The 17262-nt window shown below is 33.6% G+C and overlaps 4 protein-coding genes across 5 annotated transcripts; 1 reads left to right on the top strand and 3 right to left on the bottom strand.

The window, feature by feature from the left end:
• Positions 1–1651: 1651 nt before the first annotated feature.
• LOC106625491 (uncharacterized) lies at positions 1652–3262 on the top strand. Of its 2 annotated transcripts, none has more exons than XM_036364886.2 (2): positions 1652–2356; positions 2409–3262. In XM_036364886.2, the coding sequence occupies exons 1-2, from the start codon at positions 2017–2019 to the stop codon at positions 2927–2929; spliced, it is 861 nt and encodes a 286-aa protein (XP_036220779.2). In that variant the 5' UTR covers positions 1652–2016; the 3' UTR covers positions 2930–3262. The 2 variants fall into 2 exon arrangements, with proteins under 2 accessions (XP_036220779.2, XP_014101264.3); XM_014245789.3 differs by having other exon boundaries at positions 1654–2356; positions 2427–3262.
• A 1384-nt stretch (positions 3263–4646) lies between these two features.
• Positions 4647–5971, bottom strand: LOC106626493 (uncharacterized). Its single transcript, XM_014246305.3, has 2 exons — positions 5589–5971; positions 4647–5128 (listed from the first exon to the last, which is right to left on the bottom strand). The coding sequence occupies exons 1-2, from the start codon at positions 5789–5791 to the stop codon at positions 4843–4845; spliced, it is 489 nt and encodes a 162-aa protein (XP_014101780.3). The 5' UTR covers positions 5792–5971; the 3' UTR covers positions 4647–4842.
• A 5073-nt stretch (positions 5972–11044) lies between these two features.
• LOC106625493 (uncharacterized) lies at positions 11045–12037 on the bottom strand. Its single transcript, XM_014245316.3, has 2 exons — positions 11638–12037; positions 11045–11443 (listed from the first exon to the last, which is right to left on the bottom strand). The coding sequence occupies exon 2, from the start codon at positions 11424–11426 to the stop codon at positions 11220–11222; it is 207 nt and encodes a 68-aa protein (XP_014100791.1). The 5' UTR covers positions 11427–11443; positions 11638–12037; the 3' UTR covers positions 11045–11219.
• Positions 12038–14382: 2345 nt separating this feature from the next.
• LOC106626166 (uncharacterized) lies at positions 14383–17245 on the bottom strand. Its single transcript, XM_036364885.2, has 2 exons — positions 16413–17245; positions 14383–14981 (listed from the first exon to the last, which is right to left on the bottom strand). Exons 1-2 carry the CDS (start codon positions 16700–16702, stop codon positions 14834–14836), a joined length of 438 nt encoding a protein of 145 aa, XP_036220778.2. The 5' UTR covers positions 16703–17245; the 3' UTR covers positions 14383–14833.
• Between the last annotated feature and the right edge of the window lie 17 nt (positions 17246–17262).

The following is a 17262-nucleotide window of genomic DNA, read 5'->3' as shown; positions in this document are numbered from 1 at the left end:
TTGTTGTATTTACAATTGATAATTCGTATCATATTATCGAGAAAGTCGCACCACATATTAAGGCATCAGGAATTCCATATTTTCTGCAACAGGGAGCACTGTTACGATTTCTTACATAAGAACGTCTTCAAATGGCCGTTGAAAAAATGAAGGCATTTAATTGGGAAGAAGCACTGTGTCGAAAATACTTAGTTGGCTAATAGAGGTTTCAGAGCAGAGATTGTATTAAGAGTGGATTGAATTGGAAATGTATGACAATGATATAACAAAGCGGTATTACTTGGAAAAATTTGGCAATGGCGAATGAGTTAAATTAGTTATGTTAGGTAATCAGATTGATATTTTGACAGCTAGAAATGTCGATTCAAAAGCCAGTCGCAAATCATGAGACTGTCACAAATTTGTTAAGGCGGCCAATGTCTCCAACCAAGTTGCTTGGTTCGTAGAAACTATGACTACCGAGTTGCTTTAACCTTATTTTTGATGCTTATATACGTGTGGAAAAAAAATTCTCGATGTTTCCACCTCATTTTCCCTTATACAGCTTTGACAATCTGCAGTATTTATCCTCACACCGTATATAAATATAATACAATGTCCAATAAGAACTCCTATTATTGCGGTGAAATGAACGCTGCTAAGAGCAAGTAATTCAAAGGACCTCTAAGGTTCCCCTTAGGACCAGAATTAACTCGCTGTCGTGCAGTTGCTAGTTGCTAACCAACTCTCACTATGCTCACAGTACACAGATCCAGTGCCAGGACTCAAAAGGCCAGCAGAGCACCGACCCAGTCTAATGAAATTGGGTAAGAGTGCTCAGCTTATCAGCTTTGCAGTTCCAGTAATTCTGCCCTCCTCCAACCGGCAGTGTAATAACGAAGTATCTTGGTGCTATTGTTAGTGAGGTCAGACAATCCCTGACTAACCTTGAGCGCACTGCCTGCTGTCCAATTTAATCCACACTTCTCTGAATTAGGCTGCACATCGAAGCAGTACTTCTACCGCTACCCTAACTGCAGTCACTTCTGCATGTTAATGGAGAGTTCTTGACAGATAACTGTCACTTCAACCTTTCTCCGCCCACATATACTTTGTTAGCAGCGATTTCGCTGGGTAAGGTTGAGCGGCTTCCACGGCTACGCTTTCAACTCAAGATCTCGACGTAAAATGCCCCAAGTCGTTCCATACGTCAGTCCGAGTTGCTGCGAACGGCGCCGACCCGACTCTCCATGGTTTTTGTGACTCTCTCAGCTATCTCCGCTATATTTTCTTCACTGCGTGCTGGACGTGGTCTATTCGGTCGAGTAGTATCCAAAAAAGAATGCTGGGTCTCAAGATGGGTGGTAATATTTTGTGACTTTTATAGGACTTCTCATTTTGATTCGAGGCTTCATAAAAATTAATAATGGCAATAGAGGTTGTACTTACATAGTAGAAGGCAATTTTTTCTTTATCATACTCACTTCATCAAGGAAATTAAATATCGTGAATGAACCATTCTAAAATTTTTAGCGTTAATATCTTCTAGAATGATGATACGTTTACGTAGAATATTTTTCATAACAAAAATACTTTATTTAAAACATAGTACACTCTACGATTTTTGTGGAGACTTGTCAAAACTACAACTGTAAACCAGTCTGACAATTAGCAGTTACATAAAGAAAAAAATTTTACTGCAAAATAGTTTCAATATTCCATTTTCTGAACTTTGCTGCCGAAACAAATTCCTTTAAAACTCAATTAATTTCACTCTGTATTCTAAAAAAATTGCTGCGGCTAACTAAAAGCCCTTAGATTTAGTTGTGAAACAAAAGCTAAAACGTATCAAAAAAATTTCGGTGCTAAAAATTTACGAAAATAAATTAATGAAATACAAAATCTAAAACTATTACAATCAGCTCTCTGGTTAGAACTGTGTGACTAAATTACTCAACGTTTTTGAAAATTAGTTTCGGCTTCTTGTTATTTGTGTGAGAAACCTAACAAATGTAAAATAAACATTAAAAATGTACGATGGACTCACCCGAACCGGTTAAGACGCATTATGTGCGTTGTTTGAAATGCAACAAAATTCTCGAGTGTTCACGCTACGACACCAACGCGTTGCTCGAACACATACGCACCGATCATCCCGAAATAGAAATCATTGAAAACGGTAAAAACGATATGCCACGTAACGGACAAAAGTCGATGCGCGAAGCGGCTGGCAACATAGTCGTACCTCACGAGACGCTCGACGATAAGGAACCCACCATGTTTGAACGCGGAGCCGACATAGGTACGGATGAATATGAGGGCTTCAAGCCACGTTCTACATCTTCGCGTGAGCGCATGCGTATACGTTCGCAACGCGGTAAGTATCATTCGCATTCGTTGACAGCATTAGCCAATGTGTCTAACTAAAGGTATCTTTAAAATGCCAGTTGATAATGTTCCCAAACGTGATATATCCGATTGTGATGTACGTGCCGATCAGAGCAATGGCACCAGCCGTGTCTTCACACGTCGCTACACGGTACATACGCCTTCTTCGCCAACATACAACGAGAAGCCCAGTCGCAGCCTCTATCGCACCTCGATTGAGAAATGGCGCCCGGCCAACGGTACCATCTACTGTCCCAAATGCGGCGTCAATCGTCGTCCGCTCATACGCACACAAACCGAACGCAGCTCAAATAATTCCTGCTGCGCCGCCTGCATACTCGGCTGTTGGCCTTTCTGTTTTCTGCCATTTTTGCTGCCCAACGACAATAAGGAGTATCTGCATTGCTCGAATTGCAAGACCTTCTTGGGTTTGTATGATCGCTCCAATAATTGTGTGAAGCCGAATCGTGAGTATTGTCAGACGGAGGAGACGGTCATAAAGGAGTCCGATATGCGTACAGCTGCGGGTGAGGACAAAGAGCGACAAGGTTGCCTGTGTTAATGGCTGCCATTTGTTTATCAGAAATTCTGTATCAAATATGTTTTTTTTGGTTATATTTTGTACGCGAGCTTCTATATGTGCTTTAAGCTTTTTCGTACACAATAACTTTGACTGAGAATATGTATTCGGTTTATTTTGGATTGTACCAGTATACGAACCCTATCGAAAGTTTTGTAGCTTTAAAGCTGTGGGAGCTTTTTTATAAATTTTAAACTTTGCCTTATATATCTCCGGGTTATTAAATGGGTTAGTAGGTCTATGTCTATATATGCTGTTTTTTGTTAATCGCGATTGGCTTTTTAATAAAGAAGTAACTTACATTATTAATCTAAATTAACAATAAAATATTTTATTGCCCTGACTAGAGAAATAAAAAATTAACAGCGATAGAATATTCATACATATATAACGGCAATGGTTTAAATGAAAAAATATAAGCCATCACTTGAATTTGAATACTTTATTGTAATAGAAGTTCGCAAAGACTGTCCAGATAATGATAAGTTATGAGATCAAAGAACTATATTTATTTTTTTAAACTTTTTCAGTATGCCAAACAATGAACTTAGCCGGCATTCAAACAGAATCGCCTCTTCTTCTTAAGTAGTTTTTTTTTTGGAAAGAAAATTGTGAATTAATAAAGCCCTCTGAACGTATTAATTTTTTATAATTTTGCAACCTCATAAATATAGACTGATAAATAATTCTAGAAGAGCAGCATATGGTTCGACGACAGAAATGTATCTGTCTAGATATCAGATTTTTCAACCTAATGAATCTACCTTTTGCGTAAAACTTATTTATAGTTGAAGAGCAAAAAACTAATTACCATCATAAAAACTGACCATTGGTCAATTTAAACTAGGCTCGTAGATTGTTGCAGCCTCTTTTTGTGTTCCTGTAAAGTTTGATCTGCATATGTTAACTAGTGTATGTTTGCTAGCCGTTTGTTTGTTTACGAAACGAAATGTTTGATCCACTTTATCACGAACACGATATATTTGAGTGGCCAAGAGCATTTAGTGATAGTCGTGAAGTCATCAAAAATCGACTCATGTGGTTCATCATTAAAGAAACAGGACTTAAAACTCGTTGTGTTGGCATTAAAATATCTTATGGATCGACTCAATACATTTTGGTTAATGTTTTGGGTATGAGGCGTGTCAATGCTTAAAACTTAGCTGAGGTCATTACATTTATCAAACTCAGTATTACTGGTAACAAGACGTTGGTTTATGAATATGACACTGAAATTGTCTACAACAATCTAGCGAATTGCGCAACAAAAGTGAGCCGAAGCCAACATAAAACCGAAATTCGTTGAAAACACTGGAAGTCATGTCAGCCGAGCCTTATAACAAGAGTATTGAAAATTAGATTAGGCGTTGGATTGCTTGTATTGGATAATGAAGATTTTTATTAAAATACGTAAAAATTCTGTTTTTTTTTTTGTCAGTCCGTGCTAAATTTGTCATCATTTGCGAATAAAAGTATTGAAAAATAATATTGAACGAATTATTCGAGGTGATTTATGAGAAAATTTCATAGATAATGCATTTTCTTCGACTTTTCCATTCAGCGATCATACGTAGGGTTCCATAACGGAAAGGCTGAAATATATATTTGCTTTAAGATAAAAATATTAAAGTTAGGAACTAAACCTCTTTTATTATCTTGTTGTATGGTCTTGTATAATTTGAAATAAAAGTTAAAAGAGTTTTTAAAGGTTAAAAAAATGTTTTACTCAAGCAATATGACGTCAGCACTATAACTCAAATTGCTATATCTATTTTTCTCAATCAAGTTATAATAAATTAAAAATAATTATATAAATTATAGAATTAATTCGAACTAATCCGCTGACCCACATACTATCGCCCAACCAGCTCTAGTCAAAATTTCCTGTTTGGTCATCATTTCGCCTTCGCTTGCTCGACCACTGTGGCGCCCTGTATTTTGGCGACTTCCTTCTCTGCCTTTGCTGCCGCACGTTTCGCTTTCACTTCTTCACGCTTCTTTTGCACTTGCGCCGCACAATCCTTTGGCGGCGTCTTCAATGACATACTATCATTTGCAGCCATTTTACGTGCGCTGCGCGATATGCAACGTTCGCTGCAATTGATCGGCACAAAACGGCCAATGTAGCAGCCACATTTGCTGCAATAATGATTTATATCCGTGCGGCGTTGCCAATTTTTACTGAAAGTGGGTGAGATGATAGACTTTTTTTAATTGTAAAAAAATATATAATATATCAAAGTAAAATTTATTTCAAAACTTAAAAAAAAATGTATATATACCTATATATAAAACAACAAAATTATTTTACAAATAAAAAATTTAATCTAACAAAAAAATTATAGCTAGATATTAAATTATTAAATTAAAATTATTTACAAAAAGTAACAAAAAAAATATTTTATGAAAAGTTAAAAGTTTCAAATAAAATTAATTGAATTAAAAAATTTAATTATTGGAATAATTAGTTCCATGTTTTACGTTAGTTCGTCGTTTATAAATACATTAAACAAACAATTTTATTATCACAACAAGCTTAATTAATAAATGACTCAATATAACTGGTTGACATGGAATTCTGTTTTTAATTTTCCCGGAAATATTGTAAAATATTTGAATATCATTGAAACCAATTATTTACCACAACTTCGTAGCACTGAGAAATCGTTGCAGACAAGTAACGGCCTCCAAACGCACAATACTTAACGCTTCAGCTTCGCAGGCGGGGCAATTCACGATCACCGGTTGTTGTTCGAGGAAGCCAATATCCTTTAGCTCGATTGTTTTAATTATAGGCTCTTCTTTAACAATCACTTTTACAAATTCCTTTTCGTCAACAGTCATTTCGTGTAGTGTTTTTTTTTATATATATATATATATTATATATTTAAAGCAAGTTATGAACAAACAATTCTTTTTCCAATCACTTTGATCTCCACTTTAGATCACCGCAGAAATATTTTATTTCTATGCAGTTTCAGTTTGTATATCACGAGCGCTTAACATATACTAAATTATGAATATATTGTTGCTTATTGTAGGAAAAAGCAAATGCTGTGCTGATCGCACCCACATAATAAAAAATCTCACGATTGCTCTCGAAAGAAATTTCAGCGATGACTCTTTCGTTTAGTGAATTTATTTTCCACCTGCTCTTTGACTCTTTGGTTGCTAGTAGGGACTGTGCCGACCTTCATTTGCTTTACGAAATTCGTGTTATAGCTTGCGTTCTCTCATTTTCTCATTTTTCTTCGCGAAATTCTGGCAAATTTCTTAGTTCATGCACTTACTTGAGTAATTTTGTAACTTTTAACCTAGTTTATACCAAACTGAGATTGTTGCTAGAAACTTTTTTTGTCAATCGACCATTCGTTCAAAAAATATTTTCATGCCGATTCGTTTTCAAACTCCGAATTCCACTCTCGCATATAAAAAAATACCATATTTTACGCTAACTAGATCAGTGATCTTCACCTTATCACTCAATATAAGCTGTGTACATCAGTGTGACTCGAGTTGAACAATTTCTTTGGAGATTGCATCAATATCTTACACAATAATCCATGCCAAAGCCTTCCATACAAGCACTTGATTCCGATCGTTCTGTTGTTTGTATGGCAGCTATATGTCATAGTGTTCGGATATTGACCGCTCCGATAAACGAGCAGCTTCTTGGTGGGAAAACAACGGGTACAAAATTTCATATCGGGTTCTCAAAAATAGACCGTTGGACTGACCGACAAACGGCGACTCAGCTCTTCACGCTGGTCATTTATATATATGTACATATATTTACTTTAAAAGGTCTCTGAAGTTTTTTTTTGGGTGTTACAAATATCATGGCAAATTTAATATACCCTGTTCAGGGTATAATTAGACACAATTTCTTATATCTGGATAAGTAATAGATTTTCTAAAAATTGATTTATTACAATTCCTCAGAAACACCACTTTCCAATTCACGTGCTTCACATCGTTTTGTACGTGGTCTTCCCTCGCGGCTATTACTTTGCATGACAAAAACACGTTCCGATATTTTTTTACCGAAAATTATATATGTATATAGTAAATCAGCAACGAGCGAGAAAAGGTATTTTGCTAATGGATCGGTGATATTCATAGCTTAATTTAATGACTCGCAATATTTTATTAGCTAGCATTTTATTTAACAGCTGATTTTTTATACTCGCATGTCATTAAGAGTGATTTTTTCTAAAGAGTCTTTTTCTAAAAATACAAACAAATTTTCCTATACTGCATTGAATAAATGCTTATGTAATGTGTTAGCCACTTTCTAAATAGTTTGAAAATTTCAAAAATTGAATTTCGAAATTATTTCATGTTAATTAAGTTTTACAGGCAAATTAGGAAATCTTCAAGTGTCTAAACATTACCCAAATACATAATTACATACATACGATCTGGGCAGACATTCGATTAAATTATAGATAAATATTTGTTAATTGCCAGACATTAGGCCCGTCATTCTATTGTCTGTCTGTTCGTCTAATGATTGCTTAGACACTTGGTCTGTGTTTTATTCGCAAAAATTCAATCGAATTATTAATTGTGTTCTACCAAACTGATCTACAATGACCTCACCCACTTTTGCGTTAATGGAATTACTGTACATAATGCGTGCGTATTTATGGTATGCCGGTGTACAAATGTACCGACGTATTTATGCCTAAATAATTGCCTTTAATTTCCTCGTGGCATTTAGAGTAGTTATGGTGTTTATATATTTCATTTAGTATTTAGTTAGCGATGTATTCGTGGGGAATTCTGAATTTCTAACTTGTTACGCATTTGCTAAATTAATTTTACATGACACATACAAACAAAAGGATTTTGGGAAAATATTTTTATAGGTTGTATACTCGGGCTTAGGCTCTTTCAAGGGCACATGTAAATCATAAAATAATGTAGGGACGGCAACAAGGAAGTGGTTAAACAATTTAAACACATTGTATCCTGAACAGGGTATATTAAAATTTCCACGAAGTTTGTAACAACCAAAAAGAAAAGTCGGACTCTATAAAGTATATGGTATATATAAATGAGCAGCATGACAAATTGAGTCGATTTGGTCATGTTCGCGAACTAGTCCCTCAGTTTTGGAAATATCGATCCGAACTTTTTCACACGCTCTTTTCTCCTCAAGATATCGGATCACTGCAGCATATAGCTGCCATACAAACTGAACGATCGGAATCAAGTACTTGTATTTAAAGGTTTTTCATTTAATGAGATATATTCAAGATGCCAAATGGATTATTGTCTAAAGCATGTCAAAACTCAAATATAATATTTCCTAAATATGCCTGGAATTGACAAATTTTTAACAAAGTTTTTAAATTCAATCTAGAGCATCTTATACAATGATCTAAATACTCTTACGTATGTACACATGTACATTTATATACACGTAAATTGGCATGCCTATGTACTTTCTTGAAGATCACGACTAATTAACTAATGCTCTTTGGACATTTAACGTACAACATATCACTCCAATTTGTAGGTGACATCAGCTACATTTGTCATTTTTCGTAGGCGACTGCAAACATACGAGTACTATATCAAAATATTAAAGACAAAAGAATTTATTGTTTCCGTATTTGGTATTAGGCAAGAAAGAGCTTTATATGAGGGAAGAATTGTTTTCCAGTTGCATAAATGGAGAAATTAATTTTTATAGTAGCTTATTGGAAACTAGACGAATTAAAAGTAAATAATCTGCACCGATTTTAAAAGAGCAGAAATTGGACAACCATAATCCAGAAAAGCATAAAAGAATTAATACAAGTAAATGGCACTCATCTGAAATTGATTTTCTGCTTACACTTTGGCGTAGGTGCTGAAAACTAAGAAAAAAAATTAATGTATACGGTATTATTAGCAAAAGATAAAGTTGATAACTCATACATGCATACATAATTAAACACAAAAATACACAATACTAAATTGTCTTTTCAGAAATATCTTAATTCTTCGAAGATAATTATTGATATTATTGATGATTCATATTCAATAAAAGCCTTTGAAAATGTTAAAAAAATTAAAAAAAAAAAATCATAGTAGGTCGACAAACCATTGGAAATGAAAAATAAAATAATAAAAATTAAAGGAAAATTAACTTTGTATTAAAATATGAGAAAATTTACCGTGGTTACTATGTAAATACTTTTTATACCATAAGAAATTAGATACTTCAACAAATAAAAAGCCTACCGACTTTTGAAAAAAAAATATTTTATTGACGTGAGATTTTTTATTGAAAATTAGGAATTTTTTAGATATTAAGTCAACATAAAGTAGACAAAAAAATGTTTTATATGCTGTAAATGTTTGGGATATTAAGAGGTTAGTTTACCTCGAATTTAGTGAAAATTTTTTTTTGTTAAAGATAACAAGTAAGAAACTAAAAATTTGGTTATTTAATTTTTCACATCAATTTTAAAGTTATCTGAGAAGGGTGTATTAACAAAAGTAATAGCTCTTTTTATTAAATACAACTTTATCATATAACTTCTTTCTATAGGACTCGTAGTTTTGCCGGAAATCGAGATAAATCGTGTTTGACGCTTAAAAAGTCAACAGTCACCCTCTTTCCGACCATAAATGGTCAGTACATTATTTGTATACCCTGACTATACCCTTAAGTTTGCCACAAAGTCTGTAACACCCAAAAGAAAACGTCGCAGATCGTACAAAGTATATATATAATTGATCAGCGTGACGAGCTAAGTTGATCGTATCAATCTTCAAAGAAATTATGTAGGTCAGACCACTATAGCATATAGTTGCCATAAAAACGTAATAAAAATGCAATTTTGTATAGAATATTTTGTATTTGTGAACGGTATATTATAGCTTCGGTGCAACCGAAGTTAACATTTTTTCTTATTGTGTTTTTATATTTGTTCAGTAAACGGACTAATAGTAGTTCTTCTGTAATAATAATTAAAATCATTTAATATTTTAAAAACTGTGTTATTCATAAAAATAAAGGTCCGGGTAATCGTCGCGAAAATTTACTGATAGGCCCTTAAAAAATGTATCGTTTGAGGGAATTCATCGTATAAGAAAGTCTCACCTGGTGTAGATGTGACGATGAGACCACCGTATTCGAGTCCCTTTAAAGAGTATTTTCCACTGGTTTTAATGAAAGACAGTTGAAGAGTTTTTATTAAAAAATTTACGTGAGAAATATACATTCAGCATTGTGCAAATCATTGCAACCCCAGTAGCGAACTAAGAATGATTTTAACTAACAATTATTATCTCAAAAAGCTGTCAACTAAACTTTTCGGTGCTATAGAAATCCTTACGATGGCAGCATGGAAAAATATTTAGTAAGAAGCTGATCGAGTATTTTACTTTTCAAACACAAAATGTGATACTAAGTTAGTGATGTCAATAAAGAACGCTATATAGTCATGATTAATGACTTTTTCGTAGCTGAATGGGAGAATGTTGATGTGGGCGACCTTTAGTTCTAACATGTCCTACAGCCAACGAAATAATCCATTTATTGAAGGGAAATTTCGCTGAGCACATTATCTCGCGTCATAGGTCTGTGGCGTGGCGTCCAAGATTGTGCGATGTAGCATCACTAGACAATTTTGGTCGGGTTATGTGAAGTCGTCTTTCTACGCAGATAAGCCCAAAACGATTGACGCCATGGAAGAGAAAATTAATAAACACTCTCTAAATAAAAGCTCATAAAACTAAATTTTAAGTGCTAACGAATCTAACTAATATGTTATTTGTAAAAATCTACCCAAAAATAAATCCCTTAATATTCAGGGCAACAAAATAATTGGAATTACATTCAGACACTGTACAGTTTTCTCTGCGACAGTAAACGCTAAAAAGTTACGCTGTTTTGAAAAATTTTAAATACTCGGCTATCATTTCACAAAACCAACAACACATAATACACATATACATATGTATATTATATATGTACATATATGAACATATATAGTTTTAAAATACAATGGGAAATTCAAGAATAAAATGAATTCAGAAATAACAAAAAATATTCGCACACAAGCAAATATGACTAAAATTTCAAAAACATTCTCTAAATGCAATTTTTGTTTACATTTATTTGTTATGATTTACAATGTATAGTCAAAAAACTGTGTTAAATATTGAGAAAAACTTAAAAGTATGCAAATACATGCATAAATTTTAAAAATTACACACATTAATACATATGGAGTTAGTTTGTTTACAATCCAATAGATGGCAAAAATTGAACTCAAAGTTGCGGCCGCCGATATGTGCCCAAATATTCACCGCACTCGGAACAGTAATGACGTCGACTGAAGCAGCGCAGTATTGGTCGCTGCATTATGGTCTTAGCCGTTGCTTTACAGTAGGGACAGGTTACCTCATGCGGCTGGGGACCTACAGCAAAGTAAGTTGGCGGCGGAACGATGGGCAGCCTTTGTTGTGGCTGAACCATAACTGGATGGCGGCAAACTGCGTTAAGAAAGAAGTGTTGAAGCGGGAGAAAATTACATAAAATAAATGATAAATAAAACAAATCAAATTTAAAGAAAAATTAAAGCAAAAATTATTTTGAAAAAAAAAAAATATATATATATAAATTTAAGTATTGCAAACAAAAAAGAAAATAATTAAAAAAATAATAAATTTAATTAAATTAAACCCACTATATTCGCTCTACAATCGAAACAGTGACGAAAAAACACGATTGTTTGTAAATACTTGCGACTGTGAGCACGCTTCGTTCTATACTAAATCCAATCAGCGCAGCGAGCTAGCGGCTGAGCACCAGCGAGCAGCCGCAACCACTTGTTTTTATTGGCGTTTCACAGTTACTTGAATATTTGATCACTTTTGTTGACCGTCGCTCGTTTGCTTCGCTGTCAGTCACTTCCACAGACACAATGTACTATATACAAATATACATCAGGCCTCAATACATCAATTGCAAGAATGTGCCTGCACTGCCGCAAAACAATATTGGCAAGCACTGATGAGCAATCCGCGAACAACCGCCAACGCTTCAATGTCGAAAGCATCCGACGGCATGAAATAAACGCTCTCGACCAGCGAACCACACGCCACCACTGAACGCTGAACATTCGCGTAAGTTTGTGTTGCTATTTTTATGCCAACACAAAAGGGAAAATGAAAATAAAATGTGAAGAGGCTTTCAACAAAATATATAAATGGCAAAATCAAAAGTGAGAATGTAAAAAATTACTTAGTGTTTTAACAAAAAATAGAAATTTTTAATATTTTGTAAACGAATTATTTTTTTCCCCTAAGGTTAGAATTATATTTAAATGAAAGAGACCAACAAAAAACAAGTGAGGAAGGGTTAAGTTCGGGTGTAACCGAACATTTCATACTTTTGCAACTTCCAAGCATCAAAGCCGGAGAAATACCTTTAGGTGTTGGTAATACTAAGAAAGGTAGCGAAAGGGTTCAACTCCATTGTCCGACGAAAACGATGAATGGATTGCAAACAAATGTAGTATCATAATAACTTATTCTTCTCTTAATTTTATTATTATATTTTACTTCCCGTCAGCGATTCAACCCATTTTTGGCACAAGGATACAATATTATACTATCAAAGAATTATTTACCCCAAAATTCAATAATATAATATAATATAATATATATCATAGATTGATCGATATATTTGGCATAGTGAGTCATACGCACTGAGGTCCACATAGTTGGAGTCTGGGCTCTTCAAAAGTTAAGGTCCGATTTTGCCTACTCTAAATAAATGGTAAATTCATTAAAGTAAATAAATAAGAAAAATCTGAGCTGCTTTAACGACGACTCTAGAATAATGGCACAGAAACCGCATTCTTTAAATATTCTAAATGGCGGCAAAAAGAACTTCAAACTTCCGGTATATCTTTCACTTTCCTATATACAAATCAAGCACAATAAATATATCGGAGTAATCCTTTGCAAAAATAGTGCCTTTAAGGTGTTCCATCTTATGACCAAGCTCCATGATATCGACTACGTTGACCCCAATGCCTATTGCTAACTTTTTAACGAAATTCCGTTCAATCTGAGAGATATATTACTGAAATTCGGTGTGAATCCTGCCTGTATGTAAATTGCGCGAAGACTTGCCCTAGCTCCAGATAACTACAATAATATCAAGATTGATTTTAATCCTTATATATAATTGATAGTATGTGAGGTATGTCATATTTTTCTGTTAATAATATGTGGTAATGGCTAAGAGAGAAAAAAATGGGCCAACTACCCTTATATCCTATATGCCTAATATAAGATTTTGAAACTTCCGGTTGTCTTTCAACCTTATATATAATAAGTATATGAGATATCTTAGCAAAATTAAGTAAACATATAATATTGTATTTATACTATAGTTGAATGCCGACAATGTCCTGAACTACCACAACTCCCATATACTACATATGACATTTTTTTGAATATGTCAATCAAAGTGTGAGTAATCTTCATAAAATTGCTTAAAAGCATGTTTTTCAGTAGACTTGTGTAATGCCAAAAATAAATGCAATCAGTCTGAACCTTCCCCTAGCCGCAAAACAGCGATTTCCGAGTTCCCAGCTGACTTTAAACCGTTGTCGATCAATACTCGTATGTTTGATGTTTTAATGAAATTAAGTGGATATTTTTTCATAAAATAAATGTGATTTAGCGCCGAGTATGAATTAAATTGATTTAGACCCTAGTCTTAACCTCATCTCTCTAAAATATTTATTTCCGATATAGTTGACTTTTTACTCACATACCCAATATATTAAGTATAATTTATATCACATTTATCTCATTTGAGTTATTTATTATTATAAGTAGCTTGGACACGAAGCAAAATATTGTAGTAAATCGAATTGATCATAATTTCTGGTGTTCTACCGCACGATATTTATAAAAGAGGAGATTTGTCATTGAACTGTTAGATTCATGAATCATGATACATTTACTCGATAGTGTTAAATCGAGAAAATTTATATTTTTCTTCTTAACTTGTAATTAAAAATGGCTCACAGAAGAATAAATAAAATCGAATGAGACACATTTATTCGAAAATAATGAGCTTGTCGAAAAATAAATAAAATGTTTGACACAATTTATACTCAAGATTCGAAGAAAACGTAGAAAATTTACAAAGTGCGCGCTCTTGACCTAAATTCAAATTTAAGGCGATATACCAAATAAAATTTTACACTGCAAAATGTTAAGAATTCAAAAACAAATAAATTGAGAAAGTGAGAAAAATACAAAATCCATTTTACATATGCAAATGCATCTTTGCATACATTACATAGCCTACATATGGTGAGCACTAATTAGTTCACCTTTCTCTGGAACATTTAAAAATTTTACGGATATGGGGAAAGAAAAATAAAATAAAAGAAACACTTTGTTGAAAATTTAACTTAAAATATCAAACTCTTTATTATTTATTAAATTACACATGCAAATACAATACATCTCTAGAATTCATGTATGCATTTATGAAAGCTTTATGTAAAAAAAAAATTAAAAGTATATATAAATTTCTTACAAAAAAAATATACATAGAAATGTAAATATGTGCGCTTAGTTACGATTTTATGCTATATATTTTTAATTATATGCATATATATTCATACATATTTACAAAAATATTTTTATTTAATTGTGTATGTGTATATTTTCTTTGCTTTATCTAGCGTTTTCGTGAAGACAAAAAGTGGAAAGCAAACATATTTATTAATTTTATTATTCTTATTATTACTTCTTGTTTTTGTTTTGAGTTTTTCGTTAATCGGCCTCCTTGGCAGTAAAGGAATATGTACGAGTATGTGTTTTCCAAATAATTGTGTGTGGGTGACAGCCACCTCATGACTTGGCGACCAGCTTTTTAGGTTTGATTGCTGAGTGCTTCATAGCGCGTCCAAAGTAGCAACCGCAATTCTTGCAATAATGATTGCGATCCGTTTGTTTACATGGTATAAAGTAGTCCATGCAGCAGCAGCAACAAAATGTGCTAGAAGTAAAGTGTAGGGATAATAAAATCACAATAGCTGGTAACACTAGTAATAGCAAATACATGTTATAACTAATAATTTTTAAATTTAGTATCTTAAATTTTTATTATTTTTTCTAGATAAAATTAAAATTAATAAAAAAATTTAAAAAAACAACATTTATTTGATATCAAGTCCAAATAAATAATAATTTTTCTAATCTTGAATATAATTAAATTAAAACATAAAAATAAATCCTTTTTTTGCAACTTGTAACACAAAGAAACGTTAACTTCAGTTGAACCAAAGATATAATACCTTACCTATAATACAAAAGATCCCTTACATTCCTATATGCTATAGAGGTCCAACATCGACCATTCCGGCAAATGAGCAGCTTCGTAATGAGAAATGGATGGATGCAAAATTTCAAATCAATATCTCAAAAACTGAGGGAATAGTTCGCATATATACAGACAGACGGAAAGACGGACGGGCTATTGGACAGACAGATGGATATGGCTAAATCAACCCAGCTCGTCACGCCGATAATTTACTTATATATGGTATGTACTTTTTAGTGTCTCTGACTTTTGAATATTACAAAAATCGTTACAAACTTAATATACCCTGTTCAGGGTATAACAAGAAAATCGTTAAATTCGGTTGCACGAGGCTGCAATACCCTACACAAATAAAAAAGTTTCCTTACAAGAACTTAATTGTGATCGGTCAGTTTGCTTTAGCTGTCCGATCTGGACATGGTACCAATGCCATAGATGCTAAATTTTATGATGATTCCTTGTCAAAAAGAAAAATTTGCTATACAAGAACTTTAGTTTGATGGGTCAGTGTGCATGAATGCTATTTGCTATACTGGTGCGATCTGAAAAATTTACCATTGTATTAGACAACTTAAAATCCATGAAAAATCACCAATCTTTGCCAGCTCAATAAAGTGGTAAAGAGCTTTTCAACTATGGCCGTTCTATATAAGTTTTGACATAAAGAATCGATAGTTTGTTAGAAAAAAAACAATATATACGCAAAATGCCGCAGCTTCGTAAAGCAAAACATTAAAACAAATTTCTATGCCTCCTTTTTGTTCATGGGTACATGATACGCTAACAAAGGCATACACTTAGTCCACCACAGCGACACATAAGTAGCATATAGTTTGCATTTCATTGAGGTAGAGATAGCATACCTTTTAGATATCGCCTGACTGGTATTGCCATAGCAAACTTTAGGAACCACAAAATGCAGAGAGAGTTCTTAGACATCCGCCTTGTAATGTTAACCAACCAAAATTTCGAATTAATGAGCCATACAATCTTAGTTTGGCACCAGCTAACATTTGTCCATAAAACTTAATTTTTAAAATCCGTACTACAACAACACTCACTAATTTATACTTAGTAATATTTTTAATGAATAAATGCAACACTTACACCCACAAACAGCCGACGAAGCGATTGATCTCCGTCGCCCACCATTTCATATCATTTTCGACTTGTGACATTTCAACAATGCCGCAAGCAGGACATTTTAACATTACCGAATCCTGTGGCAAATTGAGGTAAGTGCCAATGAGTGGTGTGGCGAAATTATTATAAATCTGCTGCTCCTTCAGCTCCTTCTCAGACAAAGGCTTCTTGGCATTTTTATCCGCCGCGGCAGGTGTGTTGTTGCTGTCTTCGATCGCGGGTGTAGTTGGCGTGGAGTTGGATTCCGACATCATGTTTTAATCGTTATATTTAATTATACGCCAAAAACACAACGCACTCACTTTCGTATTTTCTAATATAAATTTGATTACTCGCGAAAAATGTAGAAAAAATAATTGTTTATTCGAGCGCAATGATTACACGTCCGGCAATAAAAGAAACGTACTAAAGTCAAACGGCTAACAAGTAGCTGAGATGCGGTCAACAGTGGACGCTGGGTAGTAGGCGAGCGCGCGAGAGAATAAGCAGGTGAGTGAGGGAGAACTATAAAAACTAGTATATTTGTAATATTTGAGTGAAGAGAGCGAAAGTTTTCACGCTACCACCCACATCTAGAATCTCAGAGCACGTAATAGAGGTGCTCAGAGTGCGAAAAAGATATGGTCGATCGAAAGACTGTCAGAAGATCAAACCACTTGTTTATTAAAAGTTTTTAGTGTTTACAAACTAAAGTATAAGTTTCAAAAAACAATTTTTAGAATTTTTGATTTAAAAGGTATTTTCGAGAGCGCGCACTATTAACAAATGCATATTTATTATTGCACTTTTACTCAGCTAAACTTAAATTCAGGGT

This window comes from Bactrocera oleae, chromosome 4 (assembly GCF_042242935.1).
Source record: "Bactrocera oleae isolate idBacOlea1 chromosome 4, idBacOlea1, whole genome shotgun sequence".
Classification (NCBI taxonomy): Eukaryota; Metazoa; Arthropoda; class Insecta; order Diptera; family Tephritidae; genus Bactrocera; species Bactrocera oleae.
The sequence above is the reverse complement of the archived record's forward strand: the minus strand, read 5'-3'. Positions and strand labels throughout refer to the sequence as shown.

Coding starts and splice junctions, on each gene's coding strand:
- LOC106625491 (XM_036364886.2), top strand. CDS start 2,017: ATGGACTCACCCGAACCGGTTAAGACGCATTATGTGCGTTGTTTGAAA. Junction 2,357..2,408: donor GCGTATACGTTCGCAACGCG/GTAAGTATCATT, acceptor GTCTAACTAAAG/GTATCTTTAAAATGCCAGTT.
- LOC106626493 (XM_014246305.3), bottom strand. CDS start 5,791: ATGACTGTTGACGAAAAGGAATTTGTAAAAGTGATTGTTAAAGAAGAG. Junction 5,129..5,588: donor CTCAGTGCTACGAAGTTGTG/GTAAATAATTGG, acceptor ACCCACTTTCAG/TAAAAATTGGCAACGCCGCA.
- LOC106625493 (XM_014245316.3), bottom strand. CDS start 11,426: ATGGTTCAGCCACAACAAAGGCTGCCCATCGTTCCGCCGCCAACTTAC.
- LOC106626166 (XM_036364885.2), bottom strand. CDS start 16,702: ATGATGTCGGAATCCAACTCCACGCCAACTACACCCGCGATCGAAGAC. Junction 14,982..16,412: donor TTCGTCGGCTGTTTGTGGGT/GTAAGTGTTGCA, acceptor CTTTACTTCTAG/CACATTTTGTTGCTGCTGCT.